This window comes from Haliotis rufescens, unplaced genomic scaffold, assembly GCF_023055435.1.
Source record: "Haliotis rufescens isolate VD_foot unplaced genomic scaffold, xgHalRufe1.0.p SCAF_15, whole genome shotgun sequence".
Classification (NCBI taxonomy): Eukaryota; Metazoa; Mollusca; class Gastropoda; order Lepetellida; family Haliotidae; genus Haliotis; species Haliotis rufescens.
This window is the reverse complement of record NW_025963835.1, coordinates 32651562-32669564: the sequence shown is the minus strand read 5'-3', so window position 1 is coordinate 32669564 and position 18003 is coordinate 32651562. Positions and strand designations below refer to the sequence as shown.

The 18003-nt window shown below is 45.3% G+C and overlaps 1 protein-coding gene across 8 annotated transcripts in view; it reads left to right on the top strand.

Annotated features, from left to right (window-relative positions):
• The window catches only part of LOC124132042 (helicase domino-like), an 88284-nt gene extending 74645 nt beyond the window's left edge, over positions 1-13639 (top strand). For 6 of the 8 annotated variants that reach the window (XM_046495631.2, XM_046495630.2, XM_046495629.2 and 3 more), the window contains 8 exons: positions 2742-2894; positions 3559-3787; positions 5141-5283; positions 5818-5919; positions 6662-6811; positions 9071-9233; positions 9777-9869; positions 11385-13639. In XM_046495631.2, coding sequence (XP_046351587.2) covers positions 2742-2894; positions 3559-3787; positions 5141-5283; positions 5818-5919; positions 6662-6811; positions 9071-9233; positions 9777-9869; positions 11385-12139 — 1788 coding nt within the window. In that variant the 3' untranslated portion in view covers positions 12140-13639. The remainder of the gene's footprint in view (positions 1-2741; positions 2895-3558; positions 3788-5140; positions 5284-5817; positions 5920-6661; positions 6812-9070; positions 9234-9776; positions 9870-11384) is intronic. The other 2 variants (XM_046495627.2, XM_046495626.2) reach the window with 2 other exon arrangements.
• Positions 13640-18003: the final 4364 nt, after the last annotated feature.

Sequence of the window (18003 nt, the reverse complement as noted above, 5' to 3'; positions counted from 1 at the left end):
AATCAACTACAGTTAGCCCGACTCGCTATATCCACAGACAACAGCACTGCGGTGTGGTGCCTGTGCAATCGGGGAACAACACACTCCCACTCTCCACTTCTAAGGACATTCAGATTTCTTCCATCTAGTGGATCGGCTGTGACTAAGGTTCATAGTTCAGCACATCCCCGGATGTAGAAACATACTGGCCGATACTTTATCACGTCCAGACAGGGTGGCTCCCACTGAGTGGAAATTTCTCACAGAAGCATTCCAGTTACTGCTTCAGGAATTCAGGCAACCAAACATTGACTTGTTTATTACTTGCCTAGGCCACCAACCCATGACGTATATCTCCCCGTTGCCGGATCCGCAGACTTGGGCGGTGGACGAGTTCAGTATCACTTGGGAAGGGCAAAGAACTAAAACTCTTCTGCCACCACTTTTACTTCCAAGGTGCTACAGGGGATCAAGGAGACAAGGTATCTCGATCTCTCCTTTGGTCGCACCATGGTAACCGGCGAGAGGGTAGTTCGTCAAGCTCGGAAAAATCTAAAACGATTCACTTCCCCTCTCACAGTGGTCCAACCTACTCATCCACCCTCAACAGAAAATTGCCTCACCCAACGTCTGCACGCATGGTTCGTCTTTAAAAGGCGTTTAAGTGCGAAGGGTTATTTCGACACGGGCAGCAAAGCTATAGCTTTAGTTCATCGTTACTCTCCCAGAGACGACGATGACAAGTGGGGATCACTTGAGACTTTTTACAGGGAAGAAAAGAATCAAGACCCTACGATTGCGTCACAATTCCTAGAGGAATACCTCCTACATTGCGTACCCAAAAACACTTGGAAGGTAGCACCATTACTACGTAATTGGCTGCAATTATCTTAGTGTTGGCCGTTTCCGGAAAATCACAGTGTGATTAAGGTCACGGAACTACAGGCCATATTATGCTCATTCAGGTTTGAGGATCAGAAGGCCAAGTTCCAGCCACCTGATTGGGACTTGAACGTGGTACTTCGAGGTTTGCGAGGGCCCCCTTCGAGCCCCTCATTGCATCCTCATTTTCAAGCTCCTTCCCAGCGCGTGACACCTTCGTTACACTCTCGGTATAGTATAGAGAGCTCCGCGAACGGGCTATCGCTGTGAGGAGCTTGGACCTCACCAAGGAAACAATGGTTTTCTCTTGGCATTAGCAATGGCGGTACGGGTGAGCGAACTACATGTGGTCGACTCAACCCGGATCCGTTTTGAGCATGGGACGCACGGAACAGGACATCTAGGGTTATGCTGGGATTTTATTGCTAAAATCTACTACCAGGCCAACCCGACCGTTCTTCACCATCCCACCGATATCGACTATTGTGGGAATCGTACATGGTGAAGTTCTCCTGGGCTCGGTGCGAGCAGTTCGAGTTTTCATTCGACGCTCCAAGACAAGGCGTGGTTCGTCCACGACAGAAGTTAGTCGCATAATCGCAAACACCATATCTATATGGTTACGCGCAGTAATCCTTCAGGCCTACGAGATCATCAAACGGAACTCGCCGAGAGCGAATTACCCTCAAGATCTCAAGGTGTCAGCCTTACCAGGGCTCAACACGGCAATTGTGGTTTTGGAACAATCACGGAAGGATATTTCTGGAGATTCGACACATATTTTCGTTAGTCATAACCTTCGCGTTGTGACTCTCGAGGATGTCAAAGACGTTCGAAGTTTGGCCCTCTGGTTGTTATCCTGCAGATTGCCAACCACTGACGCAAATAATGAACTCGCCCTATACAGAGCCAGTCAACTTCCATGTGCAGTCACTCAGTCGCCACCAGTGGAAGAATATTAGACAATCTTGTTTGTCAGCGACGGCTCTATGACGCAGTAAGTAAAGAATTAGCTGAATAGCTATTATTTTCTTTATTACTAAGCGTGTATAGGGAATTTCTCTTTAATTCCTATGTTCAATGTTTTTGATTTTTGAACAACCCTACCGTAATGGCGTTTTTGTCTGAACTTTTCCGCTTCACGGTTTATCGACCAAATGGGGTCGTATTGCAGGGTGTGAATTATTGAGGTTTCTGTATTCTGAAGGTTGACCCACCTCCAAACCGTCCGATACAGATGCATTAAGGAGTAATGCAGGATAAGTAAAAAATTTAGTAAAATCTAAATATTTTTTACATTTGTATACTTATCCTGCATTACTACGCTTAAGGCCCACCCGTCGTTAGACTTGCCTCCCCACTTTGGCTTCAGAAACCTCAAAAGTATGTTTTTCTAAGAGCTTGGGCGACAGGCAGTGATGTGAAGATGACCTTAGGTGTCATCAAGGTCACAGGACAGCGACGGAAGGCCACTGATTGGGACTTGAGAACAACAACTTTATTTCTTCACCCAGGACCTTCGCAGCGCTGTCCTTCTAGTTGTCGTAAGTAAGCAGTGAATGCATTAAGGAGTAATGCAGGATAAGTATACAAATGTAAAAAATATTTAGATTTTACTAAAAAAGTTATCTTGAGCTCTGGGTTGTCATCAGCCTACTTATTGTGTTTTGGGTTTCATCAAAATGATATACGTCTACAACGAGCATCACTTCAGGGTTCCTACAACATGCATGTGGGGAGGGCGGGTAGCCTTGTGGTTAAAGCATTTGCTCGTCACACCAAAGACCCGGATTTCGATTTACATGGGTACAATGTGTGAAGCCCATTTCTGGTGTCCCCCGTCATGATATTGCTTGAATGTTGGTTGTTTCACATTGCAGCAGAGCGGCGCTGTGCAGAAGATGCCAGTGGGGCAGGCAGTGTCCATAGCACGCACCCTCAGCGCCGGCAACATCGTCGTCAACACCCCAGCAGGAATGACCAATACATTTGCTGCCATCAACAAACGGATGAGTCAGGCGAACTCAACAATAGTAAGTCAGTTTCTCGCATTTACTTTGCATCAGTGAACATATCCCATAGCATTCAATGACATGAAATACTGTTCAAAGCACAGCTTGATTATTTACCAACCCTGAGGGATGTGTTAAACAAAAACTGGCCTTCACAGGCGGTATGCTGGGATGAAATGAACAATCACCCCAATGCTTTGCAGAACATTGTGACATCACAATCAAATGGCATCACTGAACTCCCTGCCACTGAAGCAGGTTAGCTGTACTTTTTGCACTCAAGACATTGCATATTCATACTTTTTAAACTCAAGACACGGCAAGTTACTGTTTACAAACTGAACAAGATGGTGAAATGATCATAACTAGAAGGGGCGGTCGGGTAGCCTAGTGGTTAAAGCTGTCGCTCGTCACGCGGAAGACCTGGGGTCGATTCCCGACATGGGTCAGTGTGTGAGCCCATTTCTGGTGTTCCCCACCATCCTGGAATATTGCTAAAAGTGGTGTAAAATCAAACTCACTCACTCATAACGAGAAACACGAGTAAATAAATGTTTAAGACTAGGGTGAGATTCTCCACATGACACAGCTTTTTCAACCAACACAGACAAGTCTGTGTTTTAATCTTGTATTAATGAGTGTTGATATATTTGAGATTCTCGATACACCCAACTCAATTTCCAAGGTTTATCGACAGGCCGTGACAGGCAACCTGACACAGGCTGTACGGGCGCGAGCACCAGTGGCTGTCCATGAGATAACAACAGTAACGACACAGCCAGGCCAGGTCGCTGCAGGTGTCCCAACGGCCACAGCAACACTGCGCACAGCAACAGCATCCGGAAACCTCGCCCATGCCCAGCTAGCTACACAGCGAATACTCACGGGCACCGCAGTCACAGGCAAAGGTAAAGGTAATAAGCTTCCAGACAGGGTTTGGGGCGGTCGGGTAGCCTAGTGGTTAAAGCGTTCGCTTGTCACGCCGAAGACCTGGGTTCGATTCCCGACATGGGTACAATGTGTGAAGCCCATTTCTGGTGTCCCCCACCGTGATATTGCTGCAATATTGCTAAAAGTGGCGTAACACCGTACTCACTCACCCAGACAGGGTTTCATTGTGGAGTAAAGTAATTTATCAAACCTCCATGTCGGAATGATGAGATCTGATTGGGGCACATGATCTTGATAAAATACTATGTATCTCGCCTTGGAGGGAAATATATTTCTCAATAAGAAATAAATCTGTTAACTGTTTTGGAAACACAAATTTGCCTTGAATCAGATATAGTTCTTACTAATAAAGCCTACTGATCATTGCGAGTTGTTTTATTTGGGACGACCATGTGTGTGTCAGTAGGATGATTCTTGGGGTAGGGACCTGCTGAATTTGGATGGTCTATTTCTTTGTTGATTGTATCATGATATAGCTGTGTTGTGTGTCATCATGATATTGTTTTTGCTGACTGCCGCCTGAAAGAACGGTCACCCCCCCTCCCTTGAAATAACCTGATACACTCCCGCGTAAATGTGTGTCCCGCATGCTATGCTTGCTCTGAGACACTCCCGTGTAAACGTGTGTACCAAGTACTATGCTTGCTCTGAGACATCCGGTGTAAACGTGTGTGTACCACGTGCTATGCTTGCTCTGAGACACTCCAGTGTAAACGTGTGTACCACATGCTATGCTTGCTCTGAGACACTACCCGTGTAAATGTGTGTACCACGTGCTATGCTTGCTCTGAGACACTCCCGTGTAAATGTGTGTACCATGTGCTATGCTTGCTCTGAAACCCTCCGGTGTAAACGTGTGTACTACATGCTATGCTTGCTCTGAGACACTCCCATGTAAACGTGTGTACCACATGCTATGCTTGCTCTGAGACACTCCCGTGTAAATGTGTGTACCATGTGCTATGCTTGCTCTGAGACACTCCCATGTAAATGTGTGTACCACGTGCTATGCTTGCTCTGATACACTCCTGTGTAAACGTGTGTACCATGTGCTATGCTTGCTCTGAGACACTCCCGTGTAAATGTTTGTACCACATGCTATGTTTGCTCTGAGACACTCCCGTGAAAACGTGTGTACCATGTGCTATGCTTGCTCTGAGATATCCCATGTAAACGTGTGTACCACATGCTATGCTTGCTCTGAGACACTCCCGTGTAAACGTGTGTCCCATGTGCTATGCTTGCTCTGAGACACTCCCGTGTAAACATGTGTCCCTCGTACTATGCTTGCCTTACAACACCACCCTCTGTTGCAGCCACCACGGTACAGCAGCAGTTGAATCAGTCAGCGCTGAAGAACTTTTCACAGCAACAGATCAACATCCTACGACAACAGCCTTCCATCGTCCGCCCACAAAACCCCCAGCAGACCATCAGGACACAGAAACTCAGCATCACCGTCAGTATTGTCAAAATACTCTCACATTTGATAATACCTGTGAAAATGGAGGGTAGAATAGGTCTTCAGTAACCTATGCTTGCCGTAAAAGGCAACTATGCTTGTCGTAAGAGGTGACTAACGGGATCGGGTGGTCAGGCTCGCTGACTTGGTTGATTCATGTCATGGTATTCCAGTTGCGTGGATCGATGCTCATGATGTCAATCACTGGATTGTCTGGTCCAGACTCGATTATTTACAGACCTCTGTCATATAGCTGGAATATTGCTGAGTGCGGCGTTAAACAACAACAAACTACTGTGTGTTTTGGCCCCCGACAGCGTGGACTGTTGCACACTCAGCCATGATGTAGCTGGAATACTGCTAATATTGCACCACGCTTGCTCACTCCCTCAGTTTGAGTTGGGCATGTATGTCATCTGATAAATTTGCAACATGTGGAGGTTGGTGGAGGTTGTCATGTCCACCAGAAAAAAGGTGTCCATTTAAAGCATATCTTGAAACCGAACCTTTGATAAAATCATTTATTTTCAGACTGACCAAATGAGGCAACAGATCAACAAGCGTCCGAATGCCTTAGTTGCACAACAGAAGTTGATCAGTACTCCCCAAGCACTCCTCACATCTGTTGCAACGGTAAGACGAACATATTTAGTAGTTCGGAACACAGGTCCTGTTGGGATTCCGTGTCAGAATTAGTGCCAAAGAACTGGTCATGTGAATAGATTGGTAGTCGGACTCGGTGGCTTGGTTAATTGAATGTCATGGTACCCCAACAGCATGGATCGTTGCTGATAATATCAAATCACTGGATTGTCTGGTCCAGACTTGATTTACATGTTGCCATCACACAGCTGGAATATTGCTGTGTGGTCCCGCATTGTCCCTGAATTTGTATGTTGCTGTAAGGGTAGATGCCTTTGTATGTTTAGATTCATAGATTTTCTTGATTCTACTTTCTTTGGAAACTTTGACTGATATGGTTTAATTGATACCAGGTGTTTTCATGCTTGTCTTGTTCGGAATTGGTTGAAATAGTAATGAAAGGTTGTGAATGTTATGTATTTTATCTTATCCTGCACAACATGGGTCCTGTAAGGGGGTTTGTTTTTGGCTGTTCATTTAAGGGAAGTATTGCCTTGGGTTGTCTCCATTGGAAGTATGTTTTGGTTCAACAGCAAGATATTGTATTATATGTTATGCAGATTAAGTATATAAATATCAAATATTTAGACATTGATAATATGAAAATGAATGTGGCATTGTTATCTGAATCTGAAAAGGGAATTGTGATTCTGAAAGGTTGATGTTGAAGTTATGTATAGCGTTTACCATTGATGCCTTCTGTTTCTAAAGAGTCTGTTATGTGTTCGAGCAGAAGCAGGGAATTCTGAAGCAGCCTGCGATGAAGCTGACCGATGAGCAAATGCTGGCGATTCGCAGAACGAAGACTCAGCAAGGTGTAGCCGGGGCGCAGGCAGGGCAGAGTCAGCTGCAGCTGCAGGTCACACAGCCGCAGGTCAGACAGGTGGGTGCAGGTGCTTCCTCAGAGGTAACATACCATGTCCACACAGGCACAACACAGGTGCTTGTCACACGGGGAACGCAACAGATGCTTGTCACACAGGGAACACAACAGGTGCTTGTCACTTGCCACACAGGGAACACCACAGGTGCTTGTCACTTGCAACACAGGGAACACAATGGGTGCTTCTTACTTGCCACACAGGGAACACCACAGGTGCTTGTCACTTGCCACACAGGCACACCACAGGTGCTTGTCACACAGGGAACGCAACAGATGCTTGTCACACAGGGAACACAACAGATGCTTGTCACACAGGGAACACAACAGATGCTTGTCACTTGCCACACAGGGAACACCACAGGTGCTTGTCACTTGCAACACAGGGAACACAACAGATGCTTGTCACTTGCCACACAGGGAACACCACAGGTGCTTGTCACTTGCAACACAGGGAACACAATGGGTGCTTCTTACTTGCCACACAGGGAACACCACAGGTGCTTGTCACTTGCAACACAGGGAACACAACAGGTACTTGTCACTTGCCACACAGGGAACACAACAGGTGCTTGTCACTTGCAACACATGGAACACAACAGGTGCTTGTCACTTGCAACACAGGGAACACAACAGGTGCTTGTCACTTGCAACACAGGGAACACAACAGGTGCTTGTCACTTGCAACACAGGGAACACAATGGGTGCTTCTTACTTGCAACACAGGGAACACAACAGGTGCTTCTTACTTGCAACACAGGGAACACAACAGTTACTTGTCACTTGCAACACAGGGAACACAACAGGTGCTTGTCACTTGCAACACAGGGAACACAACAGGTGCTTGTCTATTGCCACACAGGGAACACCACAGGTGCTTGTCACTTGCAACACATGGAACACAACAGGTGCTTGTCACTTGCCACACAGGGAACACAACAGGTGCTTGTCACTTGCAACACAGGGAACACCACGGTGCTTGTCACTTGCAACACAGGGAACACAACAGGTACTTGTCACTTGCAACACAGGGAACACAACAGGTACTTGTCACTTGCAACACAGGGAACACCACAGGTGCTTGTCTATTGCCACACAGGGAACACAACAGGTGCTTGTCACTTGCAACACAGGGAACACAATGGGTGCTTCTTACTTGCAACACAGGGAACACAACAGGTACTTGTCACTTGCAACACAGGGAACACAACAGGTGCTTGTCACTTGCAACACAGGGAACACAACAGGTGCTTGTCACTTGCAACACAGGGAACACAACAGGTACTTGTCACTTGCAACACAGGGAACACCACAGGTGCTTGTCACTTGCAACACAGGGAACACAACAGGTGCTTGTCACTTGCAACACAGGGAACAACACGGGTGCTTGTCACTTGCAACACAGGGAACACAACAGGTACTTGTCACTTGCAACACAGGGAACACAACAGGTGCTTGTCACTTGCAACACAGGGAACACAATGGGTGCTTCTTACTTGCAACACAGGGAACACAACAGGTACTTGTCACTTGCAACACAGGGAACACAACAGGTGCTTGTCACTTGCAACACAGGGAACACAATGGGTGCTTCTTACTTGCCACACAGGGAACACAACAGGTGCTTGTCACTTGCAACACATGGAACACAACAGGAACTTGTCCATGTCCCCACTATACACAGGAGGTGCCTGTCCAGCACACCAGAGAGCCCACAGCAGGTGCTTGTCAATGTACCGACAGGGCTAAAAGCCTCCGTGGTCTAGTGGTAGAGCATCCGCCCGGAGAGCGGAAGGTCCGGGGTTCGATCCCCGGCCGTGTCATACCAAAAGTTAAAAGTTGGTACTTGTTGTTACCCTGTCTGGCACTCGGCATTGAGGGGCTAAAACAAGGACTGGTCAAATCGGAGTCAGTATACTGTGTCTGAGTGGGGTATTCATGTTAAACTGCGGCATGGTATCTCAGTGTGCTAGCACTATAAATCGGCAACGGTCCAGACTAGTACAAGCAGCCACACAAACACACACATGTACATGCACGTGGCTATATAAGTGCAATAATCTTGGACGCGACGTTAAACCCAATTTCACCTCACCTCACCTTGTTCTTGTCTATTCGTTTATGTTCCCATATGTATAAATATATGTGCCATGTCACATATCAAATTTGGCTATTACTTTATGTTGCGGAAATGTGTATTTGGTCACTCACTGAACACCAGGCAATGTCCCTTGTGACGAGATGTGTGTTTGGTTGTTCCAGATCATCCAGGCCCAGGTACAACAGGTGGCCAACCAGACCGCCACCTCACAGACACCGGTGGCGACCCTCGTCAAATCCGTGTCGGCACCAGCAGGCACAATACCCAGTGTCACCATCCCAGTCAGCATCAACGTCAGTGTTGGCCAACACAAGGCTGGAGTTGGTAAGTGGTCTTCACAGTCCCACTGATTGATAGATGACTGACCCTGTTGGGAGTCTAGCGGCCTGTGCTTGTGTTACCAGGCGACTCAATGAATCGGGTGTAGGCTTGGCGACTTGGTTGATAAGTTTCATGTAGATGGAAAGTTGATGAATGTGGCATTAAGGAACAAACAAATGGTACTCTCTGCTACTGTTGTGAAAGCCTTGGTATGTAGAGAATCTCACCAAACATCTTTTGAAATGAATCACCTCAACAGGAGTCAAAAGTTTATAACTTCAAGGCTTGGTCTACAAAGCATTGTGATGCAATTTCATTACAGCAATATATCCCAGCAGTATATCCCAGCAGATATCACTTGATCTCACCCAAGCGATATCTGCTGTGGAAGCCAGTTCGGGATGATAAATGGTTAGTTAGTTAATTATTAACAAAGGTACAGAGGAAGTTTAAGATGGGACTAAAGGGGTAAAAATGGACTGTAAATGAATCAGTCGTCTTGTTTCTTTCAAGAATGGGGTTGTTAATATTTGTGTCTCTGTGCAGCTCAACGAGCCACCGTGAGCCAGCTCCAGCAGCAGCAACAGAAGATGTACCTGACACAACAGAGGAAGACCCCACAGGGGCAGAAGGTTACCAGTAAGTCACTCATTCTTCCCAGTCGCAACGGGGGCACGGGTGGCCCAGTCGTCTGAGGCGCTGTGATTTGCTGTGCAGAGTTGCGTCCCTCTGGCATGCCAGAAACCTATGATTGCGTGTTCGAATCCCGGTTCGCCCCGATTATATTTCTAGGTTTGTCAGCACCATACCCGTGCTTGTGGGTTTCACCGAAGTGGTAAACATCTGCGACCTGCATCACTTCATCCCACATTAAGCTGACACGCCGTGATAAAACTGGAATACTGTTAAAAGCTCGCTCACTCACTCACACCCTCTCGCCACACCACACCATCTGAGACCTGCATCACTTCGGGCTTTCCTCCCACATTAATAACCTGACACAGGGTGATGTAACTGGAATAGTGTTCAAATCAGTGTTAAACCTAACTCACGCACTCACTCACTCCCTGTTACCAACTTGGCCCTCAGGATTTAGGGCACAGATAGGATCCCCACTGGCCTGGTTGTCATCGGAGCCAGCAAAAAGGAGGATCTGTATTGGTCCAGTGTTTGACTAGGCTGACTGACTGTCATGCCATCACCCACTGGTTTAACAGGCCAATGTGACACGTGGAATATTGCCGACTGTTTCATGTAATCTCTATCTCTCCTCTACAGTGCCTGTCATCTGTGTCACAGACAGCCTTAAGATTGCTTTTGTGGCTTGAAGTAATATTTATACTTGCCCTTCTCTCCAATTCCATCCCTGATTTACATTTGACCTGGGTGACCAATCAAGATATTGGAGGATAGCGTTGTTGTTTCATGGCCTGTTTGTGAAGCCAATCAGCTAGAACTTCACACGCTTCCCACCAATCACGTCACCATGATTTGTTCACGAGGTCCAAATCTGATTTTCAATATTTTCAATTTTCATATTTACAAAACAAATTATGGCCATTGCTCAGCCTTTGTTCCCCAAAATGGAATGAAATTTGATATGTGTGTAGTTATTAGTGGAGCTCAAAAAAGGATATATTTTTTTGTGACATTTTGAATTTTGACCATGCTCTTATTTCTCTCAAAGGCATATTGGCTTTATAAGCTGCTTCTCCTCTGATGTGACCGACAGAGAAAACTGAACTTTGCCATGTTTCTCCTAATGAGGACATATTTTGTTCAAATCATCAGATTTTAGTTTTACTTTTTTGTTCTCAGTAATTATGCAGAAAGTACTCAAATATAAATGCTGACATCATTTTTTTTTTATAAATATCTGTTTTTGTTGAAGTACAAAATATATCAAGTTTGAGAATAAGAATATTTTCATGGAATTTTGGAAATCTTTTGCAGAGTAATACATTGGAACCTTTGATACACAATCAGGATAGATGAAGCTGTCTACACTGTTGGTAAACTTCAGTGATTTTTTAACATCTTGTTTACTCGTTAAATTCTAAAGATACTTTTCTCATTCATGATTGTACATTATACGTCCTAATTTAAGTTTGCTGACTTCGTGCTCAGGTTTAGAGATGTCCTTGTTTGTTTCAGCTCTGGGCCAGGCTCAGGTAGCCAAGACGCAACAGATCCCGCTCATCATCCCTCAACAGAAGGGTGGCCTGCCGTTCACAGGTCAGCTCCTCCACCAGATCGTGAAGCAGCAGCAGCAGCAAGGCCAGGGAGCCACCATCCAACAGATCATAACCCACGCATCCCAGCAACAACCCACCATCATCGCCACAGTAACACAGGGCCAGGGGACGCAACCAATGGTGGCCAAAGCTTCTCTAGGTTCCTGTGCCCCTACTGCCCACATACAAACACTGTCGGCAGCCAGTCCCATCACCGTCACCCAGGTCACATCCGCGACAGGCCAGCATGCTCCCATCACTCTGAACGTTGCAACACCAGTGTCGCAAGCTGCGGTTGTAAAGGCTCTGTCCGGTGAGCATGCAACAGTTCAGGTACAGCAAGCAGCCTCACAGCCTAAGATAACAACCATCACACAGAGTCTGGTGTCACAGCAACTGCAGCAAGTTTCAACGGCCCAGATTCACCAGATTCAGGCATCGGCTCTACAGACGTCTGCTGCGTCCCAACCAGCCACCATCCAGGTGCACAGTCCCATGGTGACGCCGCAGGCCTCGCCTTCCCCAGTCCCTACACAGGTTACTCAGACTATTCCGCAAGCTGCTACTATTGCTACTGTGGTTACTCAGGCTCAGCAGCAGGGAGGAGCTGCTGCTGGACAGGCAGCTCAGGCCAAACCTTCGCCCTATGCCATGAGGACACGCACAAGGAACTGAGTGCAACAAGCCACCAGTTTCCCTATCCATATGCAAGTTCAGGGTCAGATTCATAGATCTCGTTTCGACAGTTTGTTCATAGTTTTCTTGGATTTCTTCGATGTGGAACCACTGAACAAACACGGGGAACAGTGCCCCGTTTCACAAAGCGATCGTAGCGCTACGACTGTCAAGTCTGTGTGGATGAATGGCGGTTACGTTCACCTTAGCGCTACATGGAATGGGGCCAAGGGCTGATACGTAGCGCTACAACTGTCGTAAGTCTATGTGGACGTATAGGAGTTACGTTCATCTTAGCGCTAAGATCGCTTTGTGGAACGGTGCCCAGGGCCCATTGCACAAAGGAATCTTAGCGCTCTGACTATCATAAGTCTGTGTGTACGTATGGGAGTTGCTATCATATTAGCGCTAGGATTGCTTTGTGTTGCGTCAGCAACAGGCCCATCCGTTTTTGTGACTTCAAGCATGGAGCAACAAGCAATGCAGTGCATTGATTTCAGGAACAGTTGTCCAGTAAGGACAGCTGTCATATTTCTTGGACCACACTCTTATAATAAAGCACACCTATTCATTACACAGTGCTGTAGTGCTGACTAAACTGTTGATTCATTCATGCACGCACCATTAACATAATGTGTCCAGTGAATAGTGAATTCGTCCATTTATAGATCTGAAGCCGACGTGCAAAGTAGCATAGATTATTGTGTTATCCATCTTGGAGTACATATCGTGTAGATTGTTTGTGTTCAGATTGTGAGTACTTATATGTCCGGTAGAGTTGGTTGAATTCAATTATGTTACAGACAACTAAGTTTTAGCTTAATTTGAACTAATTTTCTGTCGTGTGTAAGTTTTGACAAGATTGTCTATCGATTGTCTCTTAATGGTGCTGAAGTTCAGTCATGGCAGCAAATAATCTTGTGATGGTGATACGTTTAGATTTGATTTTCTTTCAATTACTTCAAATGTTGATGTGACATTTGGTTGAAATTATTGTTCTGTTGAGTTGACAATGTGGGAAACAAGGCCACATTTATCAAATACCAACACTTGCACCACAGCAGCATGCTCAAGACAGTGGAATATGTCCAGTCTGGACTTGGGTGGAACTGAAAGTCTAGGTCCAGGTTAGTGCAATTGTAGTGTATTTTGCATAAGTTTCTGTTTCATACCTAGATCAAGGATTAAAGTGGAATATACTACTCACACAGGGGCACCCCATTCTTTCATATTTACTTTCAGTAGTATACATTTTTTATTGGATGAGTCAGATTGCACTGGATGATATATTAAGAAATGGGAAATTCAGACTGACAATGTGACAGATCCAAGGTAGACAGCTAGGCTTTGACAGATCCAAGGAAGATGCCGCAATTTGTTGTGCAGAGTTGCGTCCCTTGGAAACTATGATTGTGGGTTCGAATCCAAGTTTGCCCCAATTATGTTTCTAGGTTTGTCAACACCATACCCGTGCTTGTGGGTTTCACCAAAGTGATAAACATCTGAGACCTGCATCACTTCGGGCTTTCCTCCCACATTAAGCTGACACACTGATATAACTGGAATAATGTTAAAAGCGGAGTCAAACCCATCTCTCACTCACTCACTCACTCACTCACTCACTCACACCTACCTCACTCACTCACTCACTCACTCACACACACACACACACACACACACACACACACACACACACCATATTTCTAGGAGCGCTAAGAAGATACTGTATTGCTTGACATTTGCACCCAAATTTCCAGGCATACTTTTACTAAACCAATTAAACTTTTGAAAACCTAAGGAGAGAATATGAGTTCTATCGGATCAATCGTAAGGAGGTTCCTCTGCAATAAACATGTCTATCAGGATGTGCTGTTTGCTCAAGTCATGCTACAAAATGAATCTGTTGTGTGTTTCTTCTGTGACTTTTAGTTGTAAATGTTAAATGTTGTGTTTTTGTTGAATATTCATTTTCATTGTACAAAATTCATAAACTTCACGAAAGATTGTAAATTTCTTCTGACATTGACGTTGTACCAGTGTAACTGTTGTGTGTGTCGATGTCGATGTCGTCATCCCTCATTTGTACAAACCTCACAGCCCTGTAGGCCAACATCGCCATCAGATGCAAGTGAATTTGTGTTGTATGTCGAACCATCAGGAACCAATACTCAAGTCCGGTATCAATTATGGGGTTCAGTTTGATATCTCACTGTGACTATTTTTCTTCAACAGTAGATTCTATCACTGTAACTAAATGCCTTGATTCTTACCCCAAGGGTTTCACCAAGTGGAATAAGAAATTCAATTGTTTTCAAAAGTTTTGAGAAATGGCTAAACTGATAATGTCTTTGATGATGCTGATCGCACAAAATTTTCAATCGTTTTCAGTCTTGTTGTAAATTATGTACAGGTTGTGTTCATGGATACAATGATGACTTGATGGTTGTGTGTCTGAGCCAGCCATAGCTGTATGGTTGCATGGCTATCAGTTGTAAATCAACTAATATCATTCTGTGTCCATACAAATATTTCCGAAACAAGTATGTGGCCATCTTACAAGGAAATGTTGTATATTTTGACCTGCCAGGCTGTATTATTGGGATATCAGTTACGTGTATATTGCAAGTGAGATGGTCACTAATGGAGGACAGTGTATGTAAAATAGTGCGATAAGTGTTACAGCTGATGTAATAATTGTACAGAGAAAATATCATGTCTGTATTGTTTTATAACAGTGCTTGTTGCCAATCAATTTGAAAATAAATTGTTGAAATTTGATTTCTTGTTATTGTTGGGGTCAGATCTAATGGGTTGTCAGGTTTTGAGTGTTTTTGACTTTGTATTGTGATGTGTGGCACAACTCAAACCTTTGACCTCCATTTGCCATGAAAATTCTTGTGAACTATACTACTCACAAGACGTTAAGGAACACCCGATCTTTTTCATGACTTATGTTAATCTGTCATGTCATCGGGTGTTCCTTTACTTCCTAAAGTATAGTATGCCAACGGTAAAAAGTTTAAATGTTATGTTTAAAAATGATCAGTGTTTTATCATAACAAATTCATTGACAAAACCCATACCTGGTAACAGGAGGCAGAGTGACACGCCCCCAAAAAGGGTGGTGTAACAACTCGATTCACAATGTCAATATCGGGTGGGACCACTTGCGTTGACACGGGGGACGCAGCGACGGTGCATTGAAGCAACCAGGTGATTAAAAACAGTCTCGGGGACGTTGTTCGAAATGTCAACCAAAGAATGACCCAACTGGTCTTGCGTTACCGACTGGTTCTGGTCCTGTCGTAGGTTTCCTTCTATCTCATCCCGGGATTGGGGAGAAGTCTGGAGAAACAATGTTATGCTGCCTAAACAAAAGTATGTTACAACACGTGCAACCTATGGGCGGGCATTATCCTGTTGTGACGTCCCTGCATTTGCACATGATCTTGAACGACATCAACCCGGAGGCGTACGCCATTCAAATTGCCATTAACATTGACAAGTTGCGTTCTCCGATGAGTTATGATGCCGCTCCATACCATAACACTTCAAACCCCAACCTATAACGCAAGTGTCCCTTAAGCCTTCCCGGTTTGGACTCTGATAGGGCTCAGCTAAGGAATTGTCCGAGCTGTTAACGTGGCAGTTTAGTATCGATTCCGTAGATGCATCAACCTAATTTGGTTGTGATGTTGAGGTGACGTACCACATGGACGACCGGCCTGTGTCTAGTCATGAGTGTAGCCTTGCTGTAGATTACGTCCCCAAAGAAATGAGTTTGTGTTTCTCTGAACATCAAAATGTCTGGCGACTTCGTTCTGCGCCGTTTCTGTTGCAGCATACCCACGGCGGCGCAGACGTTGATTTTCAGCAAGCCGTAGTACTGTGTTAGCGTTATGGTAGAACAAATGTGTTTCTTTTTATGACCACCTGGTAACTAAAAAGGGGCGGTCGGGTAGCCTAGTGGTTAAAGCGTTCGCTCGTCACGCCGAAGACCCGGGTTCGAATCCCGACATGGGTACAATGCGTGAAACCCATTTCTGGTTTCCCCCGGCGTGATATTGCTGGAATATTGCTAAAAGCGGCGTAAACCCAAACTCACTAACTCACCCACTCACTCACTGGTAACTAAACAATAGTAAGAAGCCATATTTTACTCAAATCCTTCTTCACAGCAAACAAACAAGAAACAAATAACACCCAGACAATATCTAAACTGGCACCCAAGTGGTTGTCGGTTCGAAGCTCGGGTCTTCAAAGCCGTGCGTCCAACTCCTTGGGCTTTTCGTGACGGCGGGGTCGCCTTGTGGCTGAAGCGTTCTCATGTCACACCAATGGTCAAGGTTCGATTCCCCACATGGTTGCAATGTGTCAACCCCAAAATGTCTCCGAATACCCAACCTCTATTAACCTCACTCATTTACTCACTCACTCATTGCAGAGTGCGGTGTTAAGCAACAAACAAACGAACAAACTTCTTGGGATTTCCTGCTATAATTGGTACCATGCATCCCAATACCCGAGAGGCGAGGTGAAATGGGGTTTAACGTCGCGTCCACGATTATGGCACTTATAGAGCGACGCGCATGCACGTGTGTGTGGCTGCTTGTACTAGTCCGGACTGATGCCGATTTATAGTGCTAGCACACTGAGATACCACGTTATACCCCACTCAGACACAGTATACTGACTCCGAGCCCACCAGTCCTTGTTTAAGCCCCTTAATTCCGAGCGCCAGACAGGGTAACAACAAGTACCATCTTGTAACGTCTTTTGGTATGACGCGGCCGGGGATCGAACCCCGGACCTTCCTCTCCCCGGGCGGGAGCTCATCGTGAACTCATCGTGAAACCCATGTGGAATCTGAAGTTGTGAACTCTGGTCAGGGCCGTGAGTGAGTGAGTTGGGTTGAACGCCGCTTTTAACAGTATTCCAGTTATATCACGGCGTGTCAGCTGAATGTTGGAGGAAAGCCCGAAGTGATGCAGGTCTCAGACGTTTACCACTTCGGTCAAACCCACGAGCACGGGTATGGTGCTGACAAACCTAGAAACATAATTCGGGCGAACCGGGATTCGAACCCACAATCATAGGTTTCTGGCGTGCCCAAGGGACGCAACTCTGCACAGCGAATCGCGGCGCCTTAGACGACTGGGCCACCCGTGCCCCGTCAGGTCCGTGACGTATATATGCTCTCTACCACTGTACCCACTGGAACCTCGACATGAAACACACTCCGGATGTCAAAAATATGTTTATTTCTATTAAGGGACCGTTCGTGATTTAATGATAAAGCGGTGGTGAGGTTGTTTTGTAAAATATTGCAATAAAATACAGTAAGCTGACACCCATCGCACCCTGTTCCCCTACAACCAAACACCACCACCTTACCCGTAGATAACGAACGGGGTACAGACAGGCGTAGAACAATACTTTCTTGTGTCAATACTAACACAGGCATCGCAACGTGTTACATGTTTACCACGCAAAAAGCTCATAAAAATGCTATTATGCATGTGCAAATGAGAAAACAGAAAATACTGTAAGAGCATTACTAAGCAGTCATTTAAAATATTCACCGAAATAATTTTGGAAAAATTTTAAAAAAACAGTCTGGAGGGTGGGTCTCTGTACAAGCTGCTTAACAGCGGTATAACGGGTAAATTCTCTCGGTTTATCCAAAACATGTATACAATGGTATAAAATTAAGTGAGGATCCAAGATCCTTGCAAAACTCTTTAGATAATTTTCATAACGATTGTAAACGATGGAAACAAATGTTAACACTTAAAATACTAAAATCTTCATATTCGTTAGTGGGCCTTAGTAAAAGAAAGGCCGATCATTTACATATTGTGAGA